This window comes from Peromyscus maniculatus, chromosome 1 (genome assembly GCF_049852395.1).
Source record: "Peromyscus maniculatus bairdii isolate BWxNUB_F1_BW_parent chromosome 1, HU_Pman_BW_mat_3.1, whole genome shotgun sequence".
In the NCBI taxonomy this organism is placed as follows: Eukaryota; Metazoa; Chordata; class Mammalia; order Rodentia; family Cricetidae; genus Peromyscus; species Peromyscus maniculatus.
The window spans coordinates 141,349,982-141,368,834 of NC_134852.1; the positions used below are offsets into that span (position 1 = coordinate 141,349,982).

Here is an 18,853-nt window from a genome sequence, read left to right on the forward strand (position 1 = left end):
CTTTTTTATTTTTTTTATTTTTTTAATAGGTTAGTGATGCAACTAAGTTAAGGCCAAAGGCAGAGTTCTGTTTTGGTAAGTAGCCATATTTACATTACTTTGTCTTCTGAATGATACCATTCCACCAACCTCCTCTTAGTTCTTTTTAAAAAAGTGTTTGTGTGTGTGTGTGTGCGTGCGCGTGCGCGCGCGTGTCACAGCGTTCATGTGGAGATCAGAGAATAATTTACAGGAGTCAGTTCTCTCCTTCCACCGTGTGGGTTCAAAGGATTGAACTCAGGCCATCAGGCTTGATGGAAAGTGCCTTTTCCTGCTGAGCCATCTTTCCAGCCCTGTTATTTTCAATTAGGCGGATATATTATAAAATAATACAGTCACAAGAATCAAACCTATGGCTTAATGGATCTCTGAGAAATTCCTTTATACCCATCATCCAGGTGAGGGAATAAAACTTTGACCCTGGCTACCAACCCCAAGTGCCTTTCCTCTTCTCATCCTGGTTATAACCTCCCCAACTCATGTGTAACTGTTACGATCTCACCCAACAATATTTCAGGTAGTTTTTAGTTCTATACCTTATTTTCTTTATTGACCATATAAATAGTGCAAAGGACCTTGTCTTTTGCAAGGGAATGAAGTATTCACAACTTGGAGGCAGCAGGAGCCGAGGATGTTAGATAAACTGTGAGCAGGTGCTGAGTGAATGACTAGGACACATTGGGCTGTGGGAGAATGAGTATTATTGGTGCCTCAAGGATCTCAGACTGGCTGACAGACAGATACAGTACCTGTCGTTATCATTCCAGCAGTCAGTGGATAGAGGGGATATAGTGTCAAGGGTGCCACCATGGATGAGGACACCCCGTGCTGGGGACCAAGTAAATCACTGACCACTTTTACCACCAGTAAGAAGAAATAAGACCTCATGGGCAGAGGTGTGCAGCAGGGGAGAATGTGATGTAGGAACTGGAGGCAGTTGCCAGAGGCAGAAGTCAGGGTGTGGTATGTTGACAAGCATTCATTTCCTTATTTTGAAAAAGGGAAGAAAGTAGAGTGCCTGGAGCAGACCTGAGGTGAATGAAGGTGCTGGCTCCATGCCTGGGAGTTAAGCAGAGAGATGAGTCGTGTGACTTTTGAACTAATGTACTTAAGACCTTCAACCTGAATGGAGCTGATATAGGCGAGAGAAGCTAGAGGAGCCTTAGGAGAAAAAGTACAGACTCGGAGATTTACATCCACCCAGGCAGATCCTGACTATTAGGAATAGTGCTAACATGGGTTTGCAGGTGTCTCTGTATGCTGATTTCATTTCCTTAGGCATATGTCCAGAAGTGGCATGTTGGGTTTTTTTCCCCTTATATGTGGAAATAAAATGTCCTGAAAGTAGAAAGGGCCAGGGAAGGAGAAGAGAACCTTCTTTTCTGCAGAACAGTGTGGAACAGGATGCTGGGGTGTGATGCCTAATTGATTGTCTTGATTGTCAGCTTATGGAATTTAGAGTCATCATGGAAACAACCCTCTAAACATGTCTGTAAGGGAGTTTCTAGATTAGGTTAACAGAGGTGGGAATATCCTCCCTAATGTGAGTAGTACCGTTACATGGGCTTGAAGAGGAAGTGAGCGGGGCACAGATTTATCATGCTCTGCTTCCTGACTGTGGATGCAATGTGACCTGCTACCTCCTGTTCCTGCTTGCACACCTCCCCTGCCCTGATGGGCTGGAAGTGTAAGCAAGAATAAACTTCTTTCCTTAAATTACTTCTGCCAGATATTTTGTTTCAGCAGTGAGGCAAATAACTAAAACATGGAGCAAGAGAGGATCCAGGGAGGGTGGATGGAGTGGCACAGTGAAATCTCTGGCTTCTACAATTAATGTGCATTAATATTGAGAAATTTAGTGTGTTAAGAGAATGAGTGGTAGGTAGGTCAAACTGAGAAAATTGTCGCCATCTCCATATGTTCAAGTGTGAAGGGACAGAAATTAAGACTAACTGGTATGAAAAGGGGGACTATTTTACATCAAGTTGTTTTTTTGTCCTCTCCCTCCCACCCCACCTTCACTCCCCACCCCCACCCTGAGCTGAGGACCTAACCCAGGGCCTACCACTGAGCTAAATCCCCAATCCCCACTCCCCCTTTTTTTAAAAAGGGTACTTTTGGGGCAAAGTTAATGTTAAAATTTTTTGCTTTCTTCTGTGTGTAGAGGGTGGCTTTCTCCTGCAGGTTGGTATTCAGATAGCAGCCACATATATCCAGTAAGAAAAGCTATTATGAACAGACTGAAGTTAGCCACTCAGAGAAGCTAGTGTGTTTGTCACTACTAAGAAACTTTTGTAAAAGTTATACATTACTGCAGATTAGAATTACAGTTTGAATTGAAGGGTATTAGGGCTCATCACCTAATGGAAAATTCTGTTAGAATGTATGATCACATGCTTATTTTGTAGTGCTGGTTATTGAACCTAGGACTTGGGCATACTAGGCAAATGTTCTACCACTGAGCTAAATGCACCTCCAGCCCAAACGTGCGTATTTTTAACACTTAAGTAATAAACTCAACATTCATAGTTATTGGGCCTAATTAGAGTAGGTGATTTTAGTTGGAATTAAAGAGTAAGATGAGCCTCTTGTTCATCTTTCTGTAGTCATCTGCATCTGTCAGGAATACAGAAGAGATTCATAAAACAGTTACTTTCAGAGAGAGATACTGGAACCCCGACTTCATTCTAAGTGGCAGGATGTCTCTAATTCCCCTGAAACGGGAGAAAAAGAAACACTCAGACCTTATCTTTGATAAAGGTAGGAGACATGAGCAGGTGGCCCTCAGTGTATAAATATGGAAGCAGATGGAGGAATAGCAGCTCCTTTGCAGAGCAGAGAAAGAAAAGCTAACCATTTCTGTGCCTTGCCCCATCCCTCCTCTAATAGGCTTAGGTAGTGGGGCCTGTTTGGGGGATGGGGGAAGCTACAGTGAAGGGGGCCTGAGAACAGGTTCTTTGTTTGGATGTCTTTTAAAACAAAACAAAACTCTAGTCTCTGTCTCCATCTGGCTCATGTGGGCAGCCACCCTTCCCCCAGCCCAGCAGGGAATGGGATGTGTGGCCTGTCCAGAAATAGAAACTAACACTAATCCTGGAGAAGGGAAGGAATGAAGCATGAAACTGAAAAGGAGGATTAAAGGAGAATCTGAATACTGAACAGAGTCCTGTCCTGTGCAGCCCCAGGGAACCTGCAGCCAGCTGCAGCCAGCAGTAGGTGGGTAGAGCCTGATTACCCTCAAGAACTGAGGAATGGTACTGACATCTGGATATTTCCACTAGGGCCTCCCAACCCAAGAGGGTACAACCATCCTCTTTAGTCCCTCTTTTAAAAAGTAACAGATAGCCCAAATTACTTAGGATTTGAGAATTATCAGACAGAAAAAGAAACGAGTAATGCAGAACTCAGGAGCAAACCTTTTTTTTTTTTTTTTCCCTCAAGACAGGGTTTCTCTGTATATCTCTGGCTGTCCTGGAACTCTCTATAGACCAGACTGGCCTCAAGCTCAGAGATCTGACTGCTTCTGCCTCTCTAGTGCTGGCATTAAAGGCATGAGCCACCACCACCCGGCTAACTTTAAAAAAAGAAAGGCAAAGATTCATCAAATTTAAAAAGCGGTAATAGAGAAATTGATGTGGCAATCTCACTTGTAAACTTGTAATCTCAGCATTTCAAGAAGATGGCAGGCCCCAGGCCACCAGCCTGGACTGCATACTGAGCCACTTTCTAAAAAAATAAAAATAAAAAAATCATGAGTGGGAGAGAAAAGCCAAAAAAGTGAGAAAAGACCTGATGCATGCCTCATCACCACCAGATCTGTGGCCACACTTGAGCCACAGCCATTTAGCCCTGGATCATGAGAGAGGGTTATATTAGGCTAATATCTGTGCTGTAGTTTTTATGCATTTGTTTTATTTGCTCTGTTGTAAAGATTTGAATAAAAATGTACTCAGGTGAAAAGGTAGGAAGCAGACAAGCCTCTGAGGACTAAGGTTCATATGATACTCCTGCTTAAAAAGCTTGGCAGCCCAGAGGTATCCTAGCTCTGTGTTTGTGGTAGTCACAGCTTCTTCCTTCCCGTCCGCTCGCTCCCCTGCATTGCATACACACCACTTCCAGGGGACGATGATAAGAGAGGATTATTGTGTCCATTTCTTCACATGCATCGGTCCTTTTTCTCCGGGAAAGGACATGTGACATTGCTGATGCATAGATAAGGAGAGCAGGACTCAGATTGCACAGTGCTTGGAGCCCTGGATGGGTTTATCAGCCTTGCTGAGTCCTGGCTTCTCAGTTTGTAGCAGATGTCTTTGCCCCGCTTGCCATAAAATAAAAGCATGCGAGTTTTTTATTCAAACCACAAGGTATATCAAGAGTTGTGGTTTTTTTTTGTTTGTTTGTTTTAGTTTTGGGTTTGGGGGGCTGGAGATGAAACCCAGAGCCTGTGCATGGTGGGCACACACTGAGTGAGCTACATATCAGACGTCAAGGAGTCTTTAGTTCAGTTATGTTGGCCTCTTTTTCCCCCTTCAAAGAGACCCTCATCTGAATATCACTCATTTGGAAGTATGTGTATTATACATTTGCTTAGTGCCAGCAGTTGTAGTGCACTGTTAGGTTCTATTTATTTTTAAACTTACTGTTTTATCTGTGTGTATTTTGTGTTTTGCTTGCATGTGTGTCTGGGCACCAGGTGTGTGCCTGGTGGTGGCTGTCAGATTTCCCTGGGACTGGAATTACAGACAGTTGTAAATGACCACATGGGTTCTGGAGTTGGACTTGTCTACTCTGGAAGAGCTGAGCCATTTTTCCAGCTCCAAATACTTGGATTGTAAATCTCTTCAGTGTTCCGAGCTGATGCTCCAAACAATATTTTGGGGAAGAAGTCACCATTGAGCTGACACTGGACAAGGTCTGAATGCATACTGTGCTGACTACTGGATGTTAACAACAGAAGCTGTTTGTAGACAGATGCCGTGTCCCAGGGAGTTCCTAGTTATGCTGAAATACACTTAGGATGCTTTTCTATTTTTCTATTTTCTAGTGGTTCTCAACTTTCCTAATGCTGTGGCCCTTTAATACAGTTCCTCTCCTTGTAGTGACCTCAACCCTAAAAATTATTTTCATTGCTACTTCATAACTGTAATTTTGCTACAGTTATGAATCATAATTAAATATCTGTGTTTTCTCATGGTCTTAGGCAACCCCTGTGAAACGATTGTTCAACCCCCAAGGGGGTCACTACCTATATGTTGAGAACCACTGCTTGCTCTAGAAACATGCAGATGTACAATTAATGGTGTGTTACAGTTTTTTACTTTTCAGATGAATTTTTCTGTAGCACTTCATAAGTGCTTTTGATTTCTGGGATCTTCAACTTAGTCTAGGGAGCTGTTTAGAGTAACTTGTTCCCAGGCCCAATTTCAAAATCGTGTGTGTTCCCTTGAGGATTTTCATTTCCTCCTTCTCTTGGTCATGTTCAACTGAGTGCTAGTACATTAATTATTCATTGTTGGGGTGGAGACTTTTGGAAGCTTTGTTTCTTGTTTTTTTTAGTTAGTTAGTTTGTTTTTTGGTTGGTTTTGAGACAGTGTCTCACCCTGTAGCCTAGAACTCACTATGTAGACTGGGCTGACCTGGAACTCAGAGGTAGGCCTACCTCTGCCTCCCCAGGGTGCTAGTATAAAGGTGTGTGCCACCATGCCTGGCCTTGGAAGTTGATTTTATATTTGAACAATTTCAACAGTGTGGCTATTCAGATGCCTTAGCTCCTGTAGTAGTATTTGATTTTTCTAAACAAATGCATATGATATAAATAGGTGTAATTAAAGAGCCCCTTATGACTTGTAGACAGCTATCTGCAGATGTGCTTTATGAAGTACATAGTCCCAGTCCCTTAAGGGGGCATTTATAAATTTCATAGAAAATATACCTTTAATCCCAGCACTTAGAAGGCAGAGGCTGGTGGATCTCTGTGAGTTTGAGGCCAGGCTGGTCTACACATATCAAACTCCGGGCCAATCAAGGCTACATAAGGAGACCCTGTCTCAAAAGAAAAAAGTTGTTTTTGTTGTTGTTGTTAGTTTTTGTTTTTTTGATGAAAGCTTCAAGTGTAACAATATTTGTATTTAAAATACAAAATTTAATTTTAAATACAAATATTATTTTGGGGCTAAAAATATTACCAGGGACTAAAAAAAATGTTTATAAGCTTAAATTATAGAGGTTTGCAAATACATGAAGTCTATAAGATTAAAGGGAAAACTGATAGAATGTTTGTTTAGTCAAAGATACCATGAGCAAAGTGAGAATTCACAGGGAAAGTGCTTAGGATAAAGAAACTGATTAATGGAGAAGCTCCTGCAGGTCAGTAAATTACAACTGAACAGCTCAAGAGAAATGAGGGAAAGAATATACAAAGCTCACGAGGTAAATGCAGGTGCCTAATGCCCATACAGAACTTTTTTCTCAGTAATTAAATTCAGATTCAAACAAGGTCTAGTTATCTACTAATTAGCAACTAATTAGGTTAATAGAGTGCTGTATCAGTTAGGGTCTGTTGAATGAAATACCATTGGAGGCATTTTTTGGTCCCAAAGTAATTGTTACAGGGGATTATTTTCACAAATGTCGGGAGACAGAAAGAGCACAGTGGAGATGTTGCATTGATTAGACATTGGAGACAGCACGAAGCAGCTTCACTCTGGGGTTAGGAGAGAGAGGGAAAATGTAGTACAGAGCCTTGGACTGTGGAGGAGCAGCTACCAGGAAACTATGAAATAACGTTTCAGACTCCAAGCTTCCAAGCTTAAAGACTTTAAAGCAATGGATGTATATGTAGCACAGATGCTAATAACAGTACTGGTGAGTGGAATTAGAGACCTTGTATATACAATTGGGAAGAAGCTTTTGTATAGGGATTCAGTATTAGGGAAGACTATTTATAATGAAAAAGTTGAGTTTCTTTTTCTTTTTTTCCTTTTGTTGTTTGTTTGAGATAGGGTCTCACCATATGGCCCTAGCTGCCCTGGGATTCCTTTGTAGTCCAGTCTGATATTGAACACAAAGAGATCCATCTGCCTCTGCCTCCTGAGTCTTGGGTTTACCGGCATGCGCCACCATACCTGACCCAAAACAAAATTTTTTTAAAAATCAGAATTTTTTAAAATGCTTCTTAAAATAATTTTATTAGTTAGTATGGGTATTTTGCTGGCATGTATGTCTGTGTACCACTTGTATGCAGTGCTCTCAGAGGCCAGAAGAGGGTGTTGGATCCCCTGGAACAGGAGTTACAGACAATTGTGAGCTGTCATATGGGTGCTGGGAATTGAACACAGGTCCTCTGGAGGTGTAGCCAGTGCTCTTTTTTTTTTTTTTTTTTTTTAAAGATTTATTTATTTATTATGTATACAGTGTTCTGCCTGCACGCATCCCCGCAGGTCAGAAATGGGCACCAGATCTCATTACAGATGGTTGTGAGCCACCATGTGGTTGCTGGGAATTGAACTCAGGACCTTTGGAAGAACAACCAGTGCTCTTAACCTCTGAGCCATCTCTCCAGTCCTAGCCAGTGCTCTTAACTGCTGAGACCTCTCTCCAGTCTCTGCCAAAGAAAATTATCCCATAGAAATACTGGTCAAAGTGTGGAGGAAAGTGCTCAAGTGATGTTTCATTGTAATGTTCTTTTTGTTTGTTTTGAGATAGGGTTTCTCTGTGCAACAGCTCTGGCTGTCCTGGAACTCATTCTGAAGACCAGGCTGGCCTTGAACTCATAGAGATCTACTTGCCTTTGCCTCCCGAGTGCTGGGATTGAAGTATGTCATCATGGGAGTCAGTAAACATCACTGACTCACTATTTAACGGTATATACATTTAATGAAACATGACATCATGACAGTGATGAAAGCAGTGTTTTATATGGCCTGTGTATTTTGTGAAATCCAAGAGTTGCAGTGTTGAATATGGTTAAGACTTTTGCAGCTGTTCTCTACATAATTTAGAGGTAACAACTATATTTCATATACTTTTTTTGACAGTTATGAATGCAGGAATGAGAAAATACTTCCTACAAGCCAATGATCAGCAAGACTTAGTGGAGTGGGTAAATGTCTTGAACAAAGCTATAAAAATTACAGTAAGTATGTATTTAAAAATTTTTTCCTTTATAGAAGTAATCTTTACATTTTTAAAATGTGTCTGATATCCTCAACTTACCAGCATGTTGCATATTCAAGCTTGGTTTAAAAGATGGGTTCTGAATGTGAGCCTTTTTTTGTGCATGGAGATGGTCAGCCTGTGAATGCCTTTTACTGTGTCCCTAGTAAGGATTCACATCACTGTTTATGTTGATTGTGTTTTTGTTTTACATCTAGAGTAGGATAAGAGGCTTTGGAACACTTACTTTGGGGATGGGCACAAGCATTCCCCTTTTCTAAGCCTTGTCAGGCAAAGGAGAAGATGGGTGTGAACAAGGGAAGGCTCAGGTCTAAAGATTGAGTCTGAAGAGCTGTGGTAACCAGAGGGTCCTGTCTGTGTGCTCTAGGAATGTCTGAGGCTGTAAATTCCTTCTCTCATCTGCCCTTTTCCCTGGAGGTCCAGGACCTGCTACTCTTCCCTCCTGTTGATGCTACAACTCACTGCTATTAAACTCTTTTAAAATGAACATCAGTACTTACTGATTACTTACACTGTGCCAGCAGACAGGCTTTAGATGGAAAGTTTTCCCTCAGCTTTCTGGAAAGGTTGAGTGACTTGTACAGACTTCAGCACTGGTAAGCTATGAAGCTGGAACCCAGGCAAGCTTGTTGGCCCCTGGACACTGAACTCTGCAGTGCAATGAGCAAAGCCAAACTTTTCTGAGCAAGTTGCTGCTGCTGTTGCTGCTGCTGCTGCTGCGCCCGTGAACTGCCTTGCTGTAGCTTTCATCCTTAGACAAAGTAGGCTACTTGGAAGGGGCTGGGAAGGAACTCCTCCTGTGTGAGGTTTTATGCATTAAAGTTTGTTTTTAGTGAAGTATAGTTATTTACTGGTCCTAATCTCGTCAAAGAGCATGTTCTCGGGAAATCAGTGCATATAGAGTTCATCTAAAGTGAACGATTTTATGTCTGTGCCACACAGCAGCAGCGTTAAGCTAGTCAACCAAGGCTGTTCTTAGTTAGGTCAAATTTTTTGTCTTGCATCAGAACAGCTTGTTACCACATGACAGAAAACGCCTACACACCACATCTGAGCTGTATGTGAAGCAGAAGTTATTTTGGGGCTTGTGCAGTTTCAGGATAGCAATATTTTGAGCAGATTCAGAAGTTTATGTTCTTACAAGGTTTTAGCTGATCATTTTGAACTCCTAATAAATATTTCCTGCCTGGAAGATATCTTTATGAAGTCTGTATGTAGTACTTTACTGAATTTGTTTTTCATAGTCTATAGTAATAAAGCAGAACTGGCTTTTTTTAGTGATTTAAAGAAAAGTGGAATAATGTTCTAATCATTTTACCAAGTTGGAATGCTTTGAATTGTTCTCCCATTTATTTGTGGGACTAAATATTTCTTCATATCATTGCAAGCTTTTCAGCAGGAAGGAAAAACTGATAATATTTAATTAGCTTTAATTAGCTCTTGGGATCTTGCAGCTTTATTTTTTTTTTTTGACATTTTTTACTGTTTTTAGATAAATCTGGATAATGATTTTTATGACTTTATAATTCATATTTAGAAAATATAAATAAAGTAAGATACAGAAATCATCAGTAAAGTAATTATAAATGCAGTGATATAAATATAGAACTGGTAATTGACTGGAGTCAATTTTAGGTAAACAGGGAAATAAGAGAATTCCCAGGCTTTAATAAGATGTATTTTGTTGGGGCTGGAGATATGGCCCAGTGGTTGCTCTTGCAAAGGACCAGGGTTTGGTTCCCTATACCCATGTGACTGCTCACAATTGTCTAGAACTCCAGTGCTAGGGGAAATGGTAACTTCTTCTGGCCTACACAGGCACCAGGCATGTAGGTGGTACACAGACCTGCAGGCAAAACATCCATACACATAAAAATTTGAAGGGGCGGGTGGGGGGGGGGCGGGTGGGTGGGTGGGGGCTGGCGAGATGGCTCAGTGGTTAAGAGCACTAGCTGTTCTTACAGAGGTCCTGAGTTCAATTTCCAGCAACCACATGGTGTCTCACAACCATCTGTAATGAGATTTGGTGCTCTCTTCTGGCCTGCATGCATACATGCAGACAGAACACTGTATACATAATAAATAAATAAGTAAGTAAGTAAGTAAATAAATAAATAAATAAATAAATCTTTAAAAAAAATAACCATCTGTAATGAGATCTGGTGCTCTCTTCTGGCCTGCATGCATACATGCAGACAGAACACTGTATACATAATAAATAAATAAATAAATAAATAAATAAATAAATAAATAAATAAATAAGTAAATAAATAAGTAAATAAATATTAAAAAAAAATAACCAGGTGGTAGTGTCGAACATCTTTAGAGATGTTCCTCCAGCACTGGGGAGGCAGAGGCAGGCGGATCTCAGTGAGTTCAAGGCCAGCCTGGTCTACAAAGCAAGTTCCAGGACAGCCAGAGCTACACAGAGAAACCCTATCTCAGTGTGTGTGTGTGGGGTGTGTGTATATATATACAGTTAAAAGATATAGATATTTTGTTAAATTTTTTAAAGATTTAACCAATTTAGACATCATAGGCATTTTGCACCTTTAAGTATATTGGAGTGTGATATGTCTAATTTCATATCTAAATAGCTAATGATTTACATATAGGATCTTTGAAAGATGTATATTTTCATTTTAGTACATGTATAGTTTTCCTTCCTCTGCAGTCATTCTCAAATGATATTTTGATCAACTATAGTTTAGTGATCTGCTGAGTACTGTGTCATCTATACACTTAAACATACAGAAACTTAAAGGTGGAGTTTTCCAGAGTGACTTCACCTTAGAGATTGTTAGAGCATCGTGGCTAAAGTACGGTGATTAGTTACTGTTCCGACGGTAGTAGTATGTCACCTAGTGCACTGCTTTTCACCGCAGTAGTCTGTCTTTCCTTACTTTCCCTGTCTGTGACATTGTAAATTCTTTCCTAAAGACTTTTAAAAGGTCCATATTAGAAGAAATATTCTTGAAGGACATTTTCAGTGACTTGAGTTTGGAAAATCCAAAATTGGAAGCCTGCTTTCAAATGTGTATTTGTCAACCATCAGTGTAGTGGTTCCTATACTCACAGTTTTTGCCTAAGCAGAAGTCCACTATTTGTAAAATGTCTTTTTCCACCATAACTTCTTTTTTTTTTTTGTTTTTGTTTTTGTTTCTGTTTTTGGTTTTTGAGACAGGGTTTCTCTGTATAGGTTTGTACCTTTCCTGGAACTTACTCTGTAGACCAGGCTGGCCTCAAACTCACGGAGATCCGCCTGCCTCTGCCTCCCAAGTGCTGAGATTAAAGGCTGCCACCACTGCCCGGCCCCACCATAACTTCTAATTTAAAAGTCTACATTAGCTTTTAATCTAAAAACTAGTCTTTTAAAATAGTAACAGAAACTCCACAAGGATTTTTTTTTTAATGGCAACTGGGACAAGTCAGCTGAATATTGATCTAAAGAATGAATGACCTTGCTACCCTGCAGTGTTAACCAAGCCTTTGCCAGCTGGCCAGCTCAGATGGAGAGACTGCAGGTCTTTCCACCAAGGAATTTATCAAACACTTAGATTCTCTCCTCCAGCTCTGCCCTCATTCCTGGCTAACTGAATTTCACTCCCCTGTAACTTTTGAGAGGCCTGTAGCCTTTTATTTATTTCAGTCATAAATGTCTGTTTTGCTCAAATCTTCCTTCTCTAGTCATTATTTTCTTTTCTAATATTGGGACACTGTATTGGGGTCATAGTAAATGCCTGCTAAGAATGTGTTCAGACCCTTCCCAAGAAATAGTCACATAAAAAGCAGGGAAGAAGCAATAGAGCAGAGCCCTGTGAGTTGGCTATTTGATGCTCATTAACAGTTGGCTGATCTGCAGGTGGGGTGTATGTGTTAGGGTGGGGGTTCTTTATCTTGGATTTGACTCACTTTTTATTAAGAATTTTTTGTAAATTCTAAGGGAATTACTTTATATCTGGATAGTTTACTTGCACTTTTTTTTTGAAAACAAGGTAATTGTAATTTTTGTAATCACCGGTTTGAGTGGGGATTGTACTTGCACAGACTTTATTGTGGAGGTTGTCAGGTTGTCAGCGGTGGGCCAGTTGCACAGAAAAGAATTTTTGGTATGATACGAAGGAGAGTGGGGAAGGCAGCATGTATTAGTGTATTTGAAGTTTCGTGAGAGCCTTTTCCTCAGCTGTCCTTGTGAGTAGCAGAACCCTTACCTGGAGGACAGACAGCCGCTGCTCTTCTTGCAGGTCACCACAGAGCGGCAATCTCAGGTCATCTCGGTGGCTTCAGGTTTTCTTACTGCTGTTTTCTATTTTCAGTGAGTTGACAGGACCACACTTTGCAAAACGACTGAAATAAATTATGTGATTCTAGAAAATGTACTAGATTTCATCTGCAGATTGTTCTAGGGTGTGGTGTCTTAATTTTAGCCAACAACTAACACTGTCCACTATTGCAGTCACCTTTAAAAAGCACTCAAGAGTGAGCCCTGTTAGGATCACAGGCATTCAGGATCCACCTCCTTTCCTTTCCTTTCCCCTCCCCCTTCCCCTTCCTTTTCCCTTCCTTCCCCTTTCCTCTTTCTCTCTCTCCCTACCCCCTCTCTGTTTTGGTTTTTCTAGGTTAGGTTTCTCTATGTATCCCTGGCTGTCCTGGAACTCACTGTAGACCAGGCTGGCCAATAACTCAGAGATTCACCTGCCTCTACCTCCCTAGCGCTGGGACTAAAGTCACATGCCACCAGTGCCAGGCTCCCTTTCTCTCTTCCTCCTGTTTCCACCAGTGGCTGACACTGTAGGGGAGTGTGTGTTTGAAACTGGAGGGTGTGGCCAGGGCCCAAGAGAAAGCCTGACAAGGGGGGCAGTGGGAGAGAATGATATTACCTAAGATGTGAGCCATTTTTACCCATGGACAGTTATGTTCATGAGTGTGTGTGGATTGAGATCTTCTCACGCACACAGCCCATGCTTATTCAGTACTTTGAAAAGAACGACTTTGTCAATAAACCCTTGTCTGCATTGTCCACCCGCTCTTCTCCAGGTCTGGGGAGTGCAGTGTGGTGTGCAATGAGAGTACAGTGTAGTTTGTGAAACACTGTCCCTCAAAAGCACCTGTTCCTTCCAAAACTGCGTTTGAGGGGAATGTTCTAGAGACCCATTCTGGGGATGGAGCCTGGGAATGACAGCTTTTACTGATGCTCTGGGTGATGTCTTATGTCTATTCCCTGCCTTGGATGGAAGCACATTAGTACACGCAGGGCCTTTGACTACAGTGTTGGTATTTCCTCTGTAGTTTACAGGTGATGCACAAACAACTTAATTTTAACTGAGACATTTTTATACATTACCGTTGTGTTTGTCCGATAATGTTTCTGGGTGACTGTGAGGATTCCTAAATAAAATGTCTTTTAAATCGCACTCAGTACCTTACTGATGCCGAGTGTGATTATTTCATTTTATTGGCTAGAATGTAGTACAGCAGGGATCTCAACTGCTGCCTCTAAGCCCTGCTTCCTTCTCAAACTGTGTGAAGTAGTGACTGCACAAGCAGTAGGTGGTGGTGGCTGTATCCTGAAGTGTTGTCAGCCCGGAACAACCTGAGAGCTTCAGCTACAGTATTGTAAATAGATTATCATTTGTCATTTGTCTACAGACAACTAGTTGAAAATTCTGTGATGATGGAGAGGGTTGCAAATACAACTCTGGTTGCATGATAATTCATCTCACTTTTCCAGGTACCAAAGCAATCAGACTCACAGCCTGCTTCTGACAGCCTGAGTCGCCAAGGTGACTGTGGCAAGAAGCAAGTGTCCTACAGAACTGATATTGTTGGTGGTGTCCCCATCATCACTCCAACTCAGGTAACAAATAAATGCTTCTGTGAATGTAGGTCTCATGACTGCATATCGATATTTGTATTTTCTTTTTCTTTTCTTTCTTTTTTTTTTGTTTTTTTGGTTTTTCGAGACAGGGTTTCTCTGTGTAGCTTTAGAGCTTGTCCTGGATCTTGCTGTGTAGACCAGGCTGGCCTCGAACTCACAGAGATCCGCCTGCCTCTGCCTCCCGAGTGCTGGAATTAAAGGCATGTGCCACTACTGCCTGGTGATATTTGTATTTTCATCATAACTGAAACAGAATGCCTTTGTGAGTCTTTGTGAGTCAGTGTTTATTAACTACAAAAGCTTTTAATTTAGTTTCCTATCCTGAAAATGTTTTGCAAACTTTTGTATGTTTATTGTAAAAAAGATCGGAAGTTACACAGATAAACACTGGATCCTTCTCTGAGCTGAGTTCTTTGTATTCTCCCTACAGAAGTGGCGATGGGAGTTACATGTTAGACTTTGTAGCAGCATATCTTACATCAGTCATCAAAAGTTATTCTCTGTCACTTGTAATGGCTGAAGAGTTCTTCTGTGGATTTACCATAATTTATAAGCCTCTATTGATAGAGAAATGGAGGGCTTTTTCAAATTTTATTTAACAATGTTGGGATGAACATTAAACTTTAGAGATTAACACTAAGGGCCGCCACATGCTAGGCTAAAGCCTTACCACTGAGCTATATCTCAGTTCTTTTTAGAGTTGCCCTAGTTGTCCTCAAATCTGCTTTGTAGCTCGGACTAGCCTTGAACTATGGCTCCTCCTGCCTCTGCTTCCTGAGCAGCTGAGGTTGCAGGTCTACACCAAGATAAATTAATGCTTGGAAGTAAAGTTGCTGGGTTAGAGTCTGCAAATATGTGTAACTTTTTTAAACTTGTGACCTGGGAACTGCATTCCTGGCTGGATTGTATCCTAAAATACTGATGTGCCTATGTATTAGGAAAAATAAATTTATGTAATTTAAAAGATGAACTTGAAACTTTTATATGAACTTAAGTTTCTTATATTGCTACTGAGGAAATACATTTTAATGCAAATTAAATTAGTAATAGTTGAGAAACGAGAATTTGAAGTGATGGCTATGTGCCAGTGTTGAATAGTCTCATTACTTTTGTCTTTTTATCTTAAAAGATTTTGATGCTTTGTAGACACCTCCCTACCACCCCGCCCCCCCAGGATAGGGTTTCTCTGTGTAGCCATGACTGTCCTGGAACTCACTATATAGACCAGACTGGCCTCAAACTCAGAGATCCCCCACCTCTGCCTCTGGAGTTCTGGGATTAAAGATGGGCACCACCATCATCTAGCATAGACTTTTAAAATTTTAACAAATAACATATTTTTTCAAGCCTTGTGCCAGGTGATTGTGGTTAGTGGGAAGAAATCTTATAATATCAATAAACTAACTTGAGTATCTTTCTCTATGCTTTTCAAAGTGTATATAATAGCACCAGTCTCTGCTCTAGGGAGAGTTTACAGTTATTTATTTATTTTTTGTCAAAGTTGACCTGTTTAAATGTAGAACAGGTTGAAAATTCCTCATGATACACCTGACAGTTGAGACTTAATTGTCTTTTGAGTTTTAAAAATGTAATAACTGACTTATTGTGGGATTGTAGTGTGTGGATGCTGTAAATAGCCAAGAAGTCTTGGGTATGGCTAAGGATTTGTTAACATTGAGCTTTAAAACATAAAAACCATAGCACTTTCAGGAGCAAGCATGGGAAAAAAATCTGCAGGTTAAGGATTAGGCAAAGAGCCTTTGAGTTGACATCAAGCACATTATCCATCAAAGAAGACTGATAACTTGACATCATCAGTATTTCAAATGCTTGTTTTGTGAAAGACCCTGTTCAGAGAATGGCTAGAAGACATAGACTAGCCAGCGGTGGTGGTGCACACCTTTAATCCCAGCACTTGGGAGGCAGAGCCAGGCGGATCTCTGTGAGTTTGAGACTGCCCTGGTCTACAGAGTAAGATCCAGGACAGGCACCAAAACTACACAGAGAAACCCTGTCTCGAAAAACCAAAAAAAAAAAAAAAAAAAAAAACCAAAATAAAAACAAAAACAAAAACAAAACAAAAAAAAAAACAATTCGGTGTGGTGCTTTTCTTGTCATCTTTGAGTAAATTTGTAGTTACTCTCCAGCCTCATATGTATTCTCCTAGTCGTTTATCCTAAAGAAGTGGGTAATTCTGGCCACACAAAAACCTGTATGTGGATACTTATAATAGCTTCATTCCTAGTTGCCAGAAATAACACACACTATTAATTGGGTAGGTGGTTAGCAGCGTGATATGGTGGTACACCCACAGCACTGGATATAGCAGCACAGACGATGAACTGTTGACACCAAGAGCCACCTGAATGAGCTTTCAGAGAGTTATTTTGAGTGAAATTAAAAAAAATTTTTTCAAAAGATCCTTAATGTGTGCTTCGTTTGTATTCTCAAAAAGTCAGAACAAATGAATGGGAGTGCTCAAGGGCAGCACAAGCAGGCCCTGTGACAGTGAGCAGTTCTTTGTGTTGATTATGGAGATTGTTGTTGAGCCTGTAGTCGGATTTTCCTTTGGGCCACCAGCTCACAAGTAGTAACACAGAGACTTTTTATTAATTATGAAAGCTCAGCCTATAGCTTAGGCTTGTTTCTAACTAGCTCTTATTACTTAAATTAACCCATTTATATTAATCTACGTTCTATTACTTGGTGTTACCTCTCTTTTGTTTTTCACCTTCTGTTTCCTGTCTGTGTTTCCTGGCATATACCCTGTGCCTCGATGATCTCCTCCTAGTTCCTCTCTCTGCCCTGAAGTTCCACCTCTACTTCCTGCCTAGCTATTGACCATTCAGCTTTTTATTAAACCAGTCACAGCAATACATCTTCACATAGTGTACAGATATCCCACAGCAGCAGCTGCATGTGGTAGTACCACATATGGACAAAAGAGTGCATATATAACTATTAAAATCTGAATAAAGTTTATGGATGCTTGGTTTGGGTAATGTACCCTAGAAATATGCACTTCCCCTTTGCGAGGAATTTGGTTGAAGGGTATACAGGACCTCTGTTACGTTTTATATTTATTGTAACTTCCTGTGAATCTGTTTAAATGATTTCAACATGAAGTGCCCAACCCCGAGAAAAAGCACTAATGACAGTTCTGCAAAACTATCGAAGTGGATGTCTGGTGTGATCACTGGCAAGGAAGTTGTGATTGAGTGTCACAAATTTTAAGGTTTTCTAAGATAACTTAAATGAAAGTATATTTTAAAGCAAGAAAATAATTTCTTTCGCTTCATTTTAGAAAGAAGAAGTAAACGAATGTGGTGAAATTGTGGACAGAAACAATTTGAAACGGTCCCAAAGCCATCTTCCCTACTTTACTCCTAAGCCACCACCAGACAGTGCAGTTATCAAAGCTGGGTATTGTGTGAAACAAGGAGCAGTGGTGAGTAGCTTAACCAGACCTGTGAAGTCAGGAAGGGCATGTGCCAGCAAGCTTGCAAGTCAGAATTCAAGTTGTGTGCTGCTTTGTTTTTGAAAAGCCCGAGTGGAGAGCAGTCTGTTGCTGGGAAGGGTAGAGAAGGGTTGGTTGCTCCATGTTTATCACACAGCACAGTTGTTTCCTTGGTCTTTGGGCAGCTGGGTAAGTTAATGTATATTTCCACCAACATTGAGTTGAAATGAACTTTCCTAAGTCTAGGTTTATGACAGAAAGGGATTTTTGTTTGTTTTTTAATTAAAAACTTTAGTTTGTGTATGCATGTGCATGTCTGGGTGAGGGAAGGGAGCATGAGTGTAGTGCATGATGCTGTGAGATCAGAAAACAACCTCGTCAGTCCTCTCCTTCCGCCTTCACTTGGATTCCAAGGCTCCAATGTAGGCAAGTGCCTTTCTCTGCTGAGCCATCCTAACCCAGGAGGACCTGTTGATTCCCACACCCTCAGACAGGTTCAGGGTAGAGCCACAGGAGAAGTGGCAGGACCAGGAGCAGTGGCTGCGAGAGGACAGCTCTGAGGCTGGGCCACCTAATCTCCCAGGCTTCCAGTTTGATTTTATGAACCTGTGGTCTGTGGGGTTTGAAATAGGTAAATGAGAGGTATAGTTTTTGACACAGCTCCAGGTGCTTCAGTAAGCACCACAGGTGAGTCCAGGTTGTCCCCATTATTAGCGTCATGGTAGGAGATTTCTGCAAGACAGATACAGTTTCTAAGACTCCAGATATTTTTCTGCCAGGTGCTGTGGTTCACACCTATAATCTAGTGTTTGGAAGACTGAGGAGGAAAGGAAAGAAAGTTTAGGTTAACCTGAGCTATATAGCAAAGTCTTGGGTTTTTTGTTTTCTTTGACTTGTTTTTGTTTTGTTTTGTTTTTTGGAGACAGGGTTTCTCTTTGTAGCCCTGGCTGTCCTGGAACTCCGTAGACCAGACTGCTGGCTCTGAACTCAGAGATCCACCTTCAGAGTGCTGGGATTAAAGGTGTGCTATGCCACCACCACCCAGCTGATGTTGTTTTTCATTTGTTTGTTTTTTTTTTATCAGCTTTTATTTTGTTTTTGTTTTTGTTTTTCGAGACAGGGTTTCTCTGTGTAGCTTTGCGCCTTTCCTGGAGCTCACTTGGTAGCCCAGGCTGGCCTCGAACTCACAGAGATCCGCCTGGCTCTGCCTCCCGAGTGCTGGGATTAAAGGCGTGCGCCACCAACGCCCGGCTTTTATCAGCTTTTATAAAGTTTATTCTGTATGAAATAAATCTTGAGAATCT

The 18,853-nt window shown here is 41.0% G+C and overlaps 1 protein-coding gene across 8 annotated transcripts in view; it reads left to right on the forward strand.

Annotated features, from left to right (window-relative positions):
- Positions 1–18,853, forward strand: part of Plekha1 (pleckstrin homology domain containing A1) — a 48,690-nt gene that overhangs the window by 18,018 nt on the left and 11,819 nt on the right. For 6 of the 8 annotated variants that reach the window (XM_006976973.4, XM_006976972.4, XM_006976974.4 and 3 more), the window contains exons 4-7: positions 30–75; positions 8,076–8,173; positions 13,946–14,071; positions 17,397–17,540. In XM_006976973.4, coding sequence (XP_006977035.2) covers positions 30–75; positions 8,076–8,173; positions 13,946–14,071; positions 17,397–17,540 — 414 coding nt within the window. The remainder of the gene's footprint in view (positions 1–29; positions 76–8,075; positions 8,174–13,945; positions 14,072–17,396; positions 17,541–18,853) is intronic. The other 2 variants (XM_042284727.2, XM_076553816.1) reach the window with 2 other exon arrangements.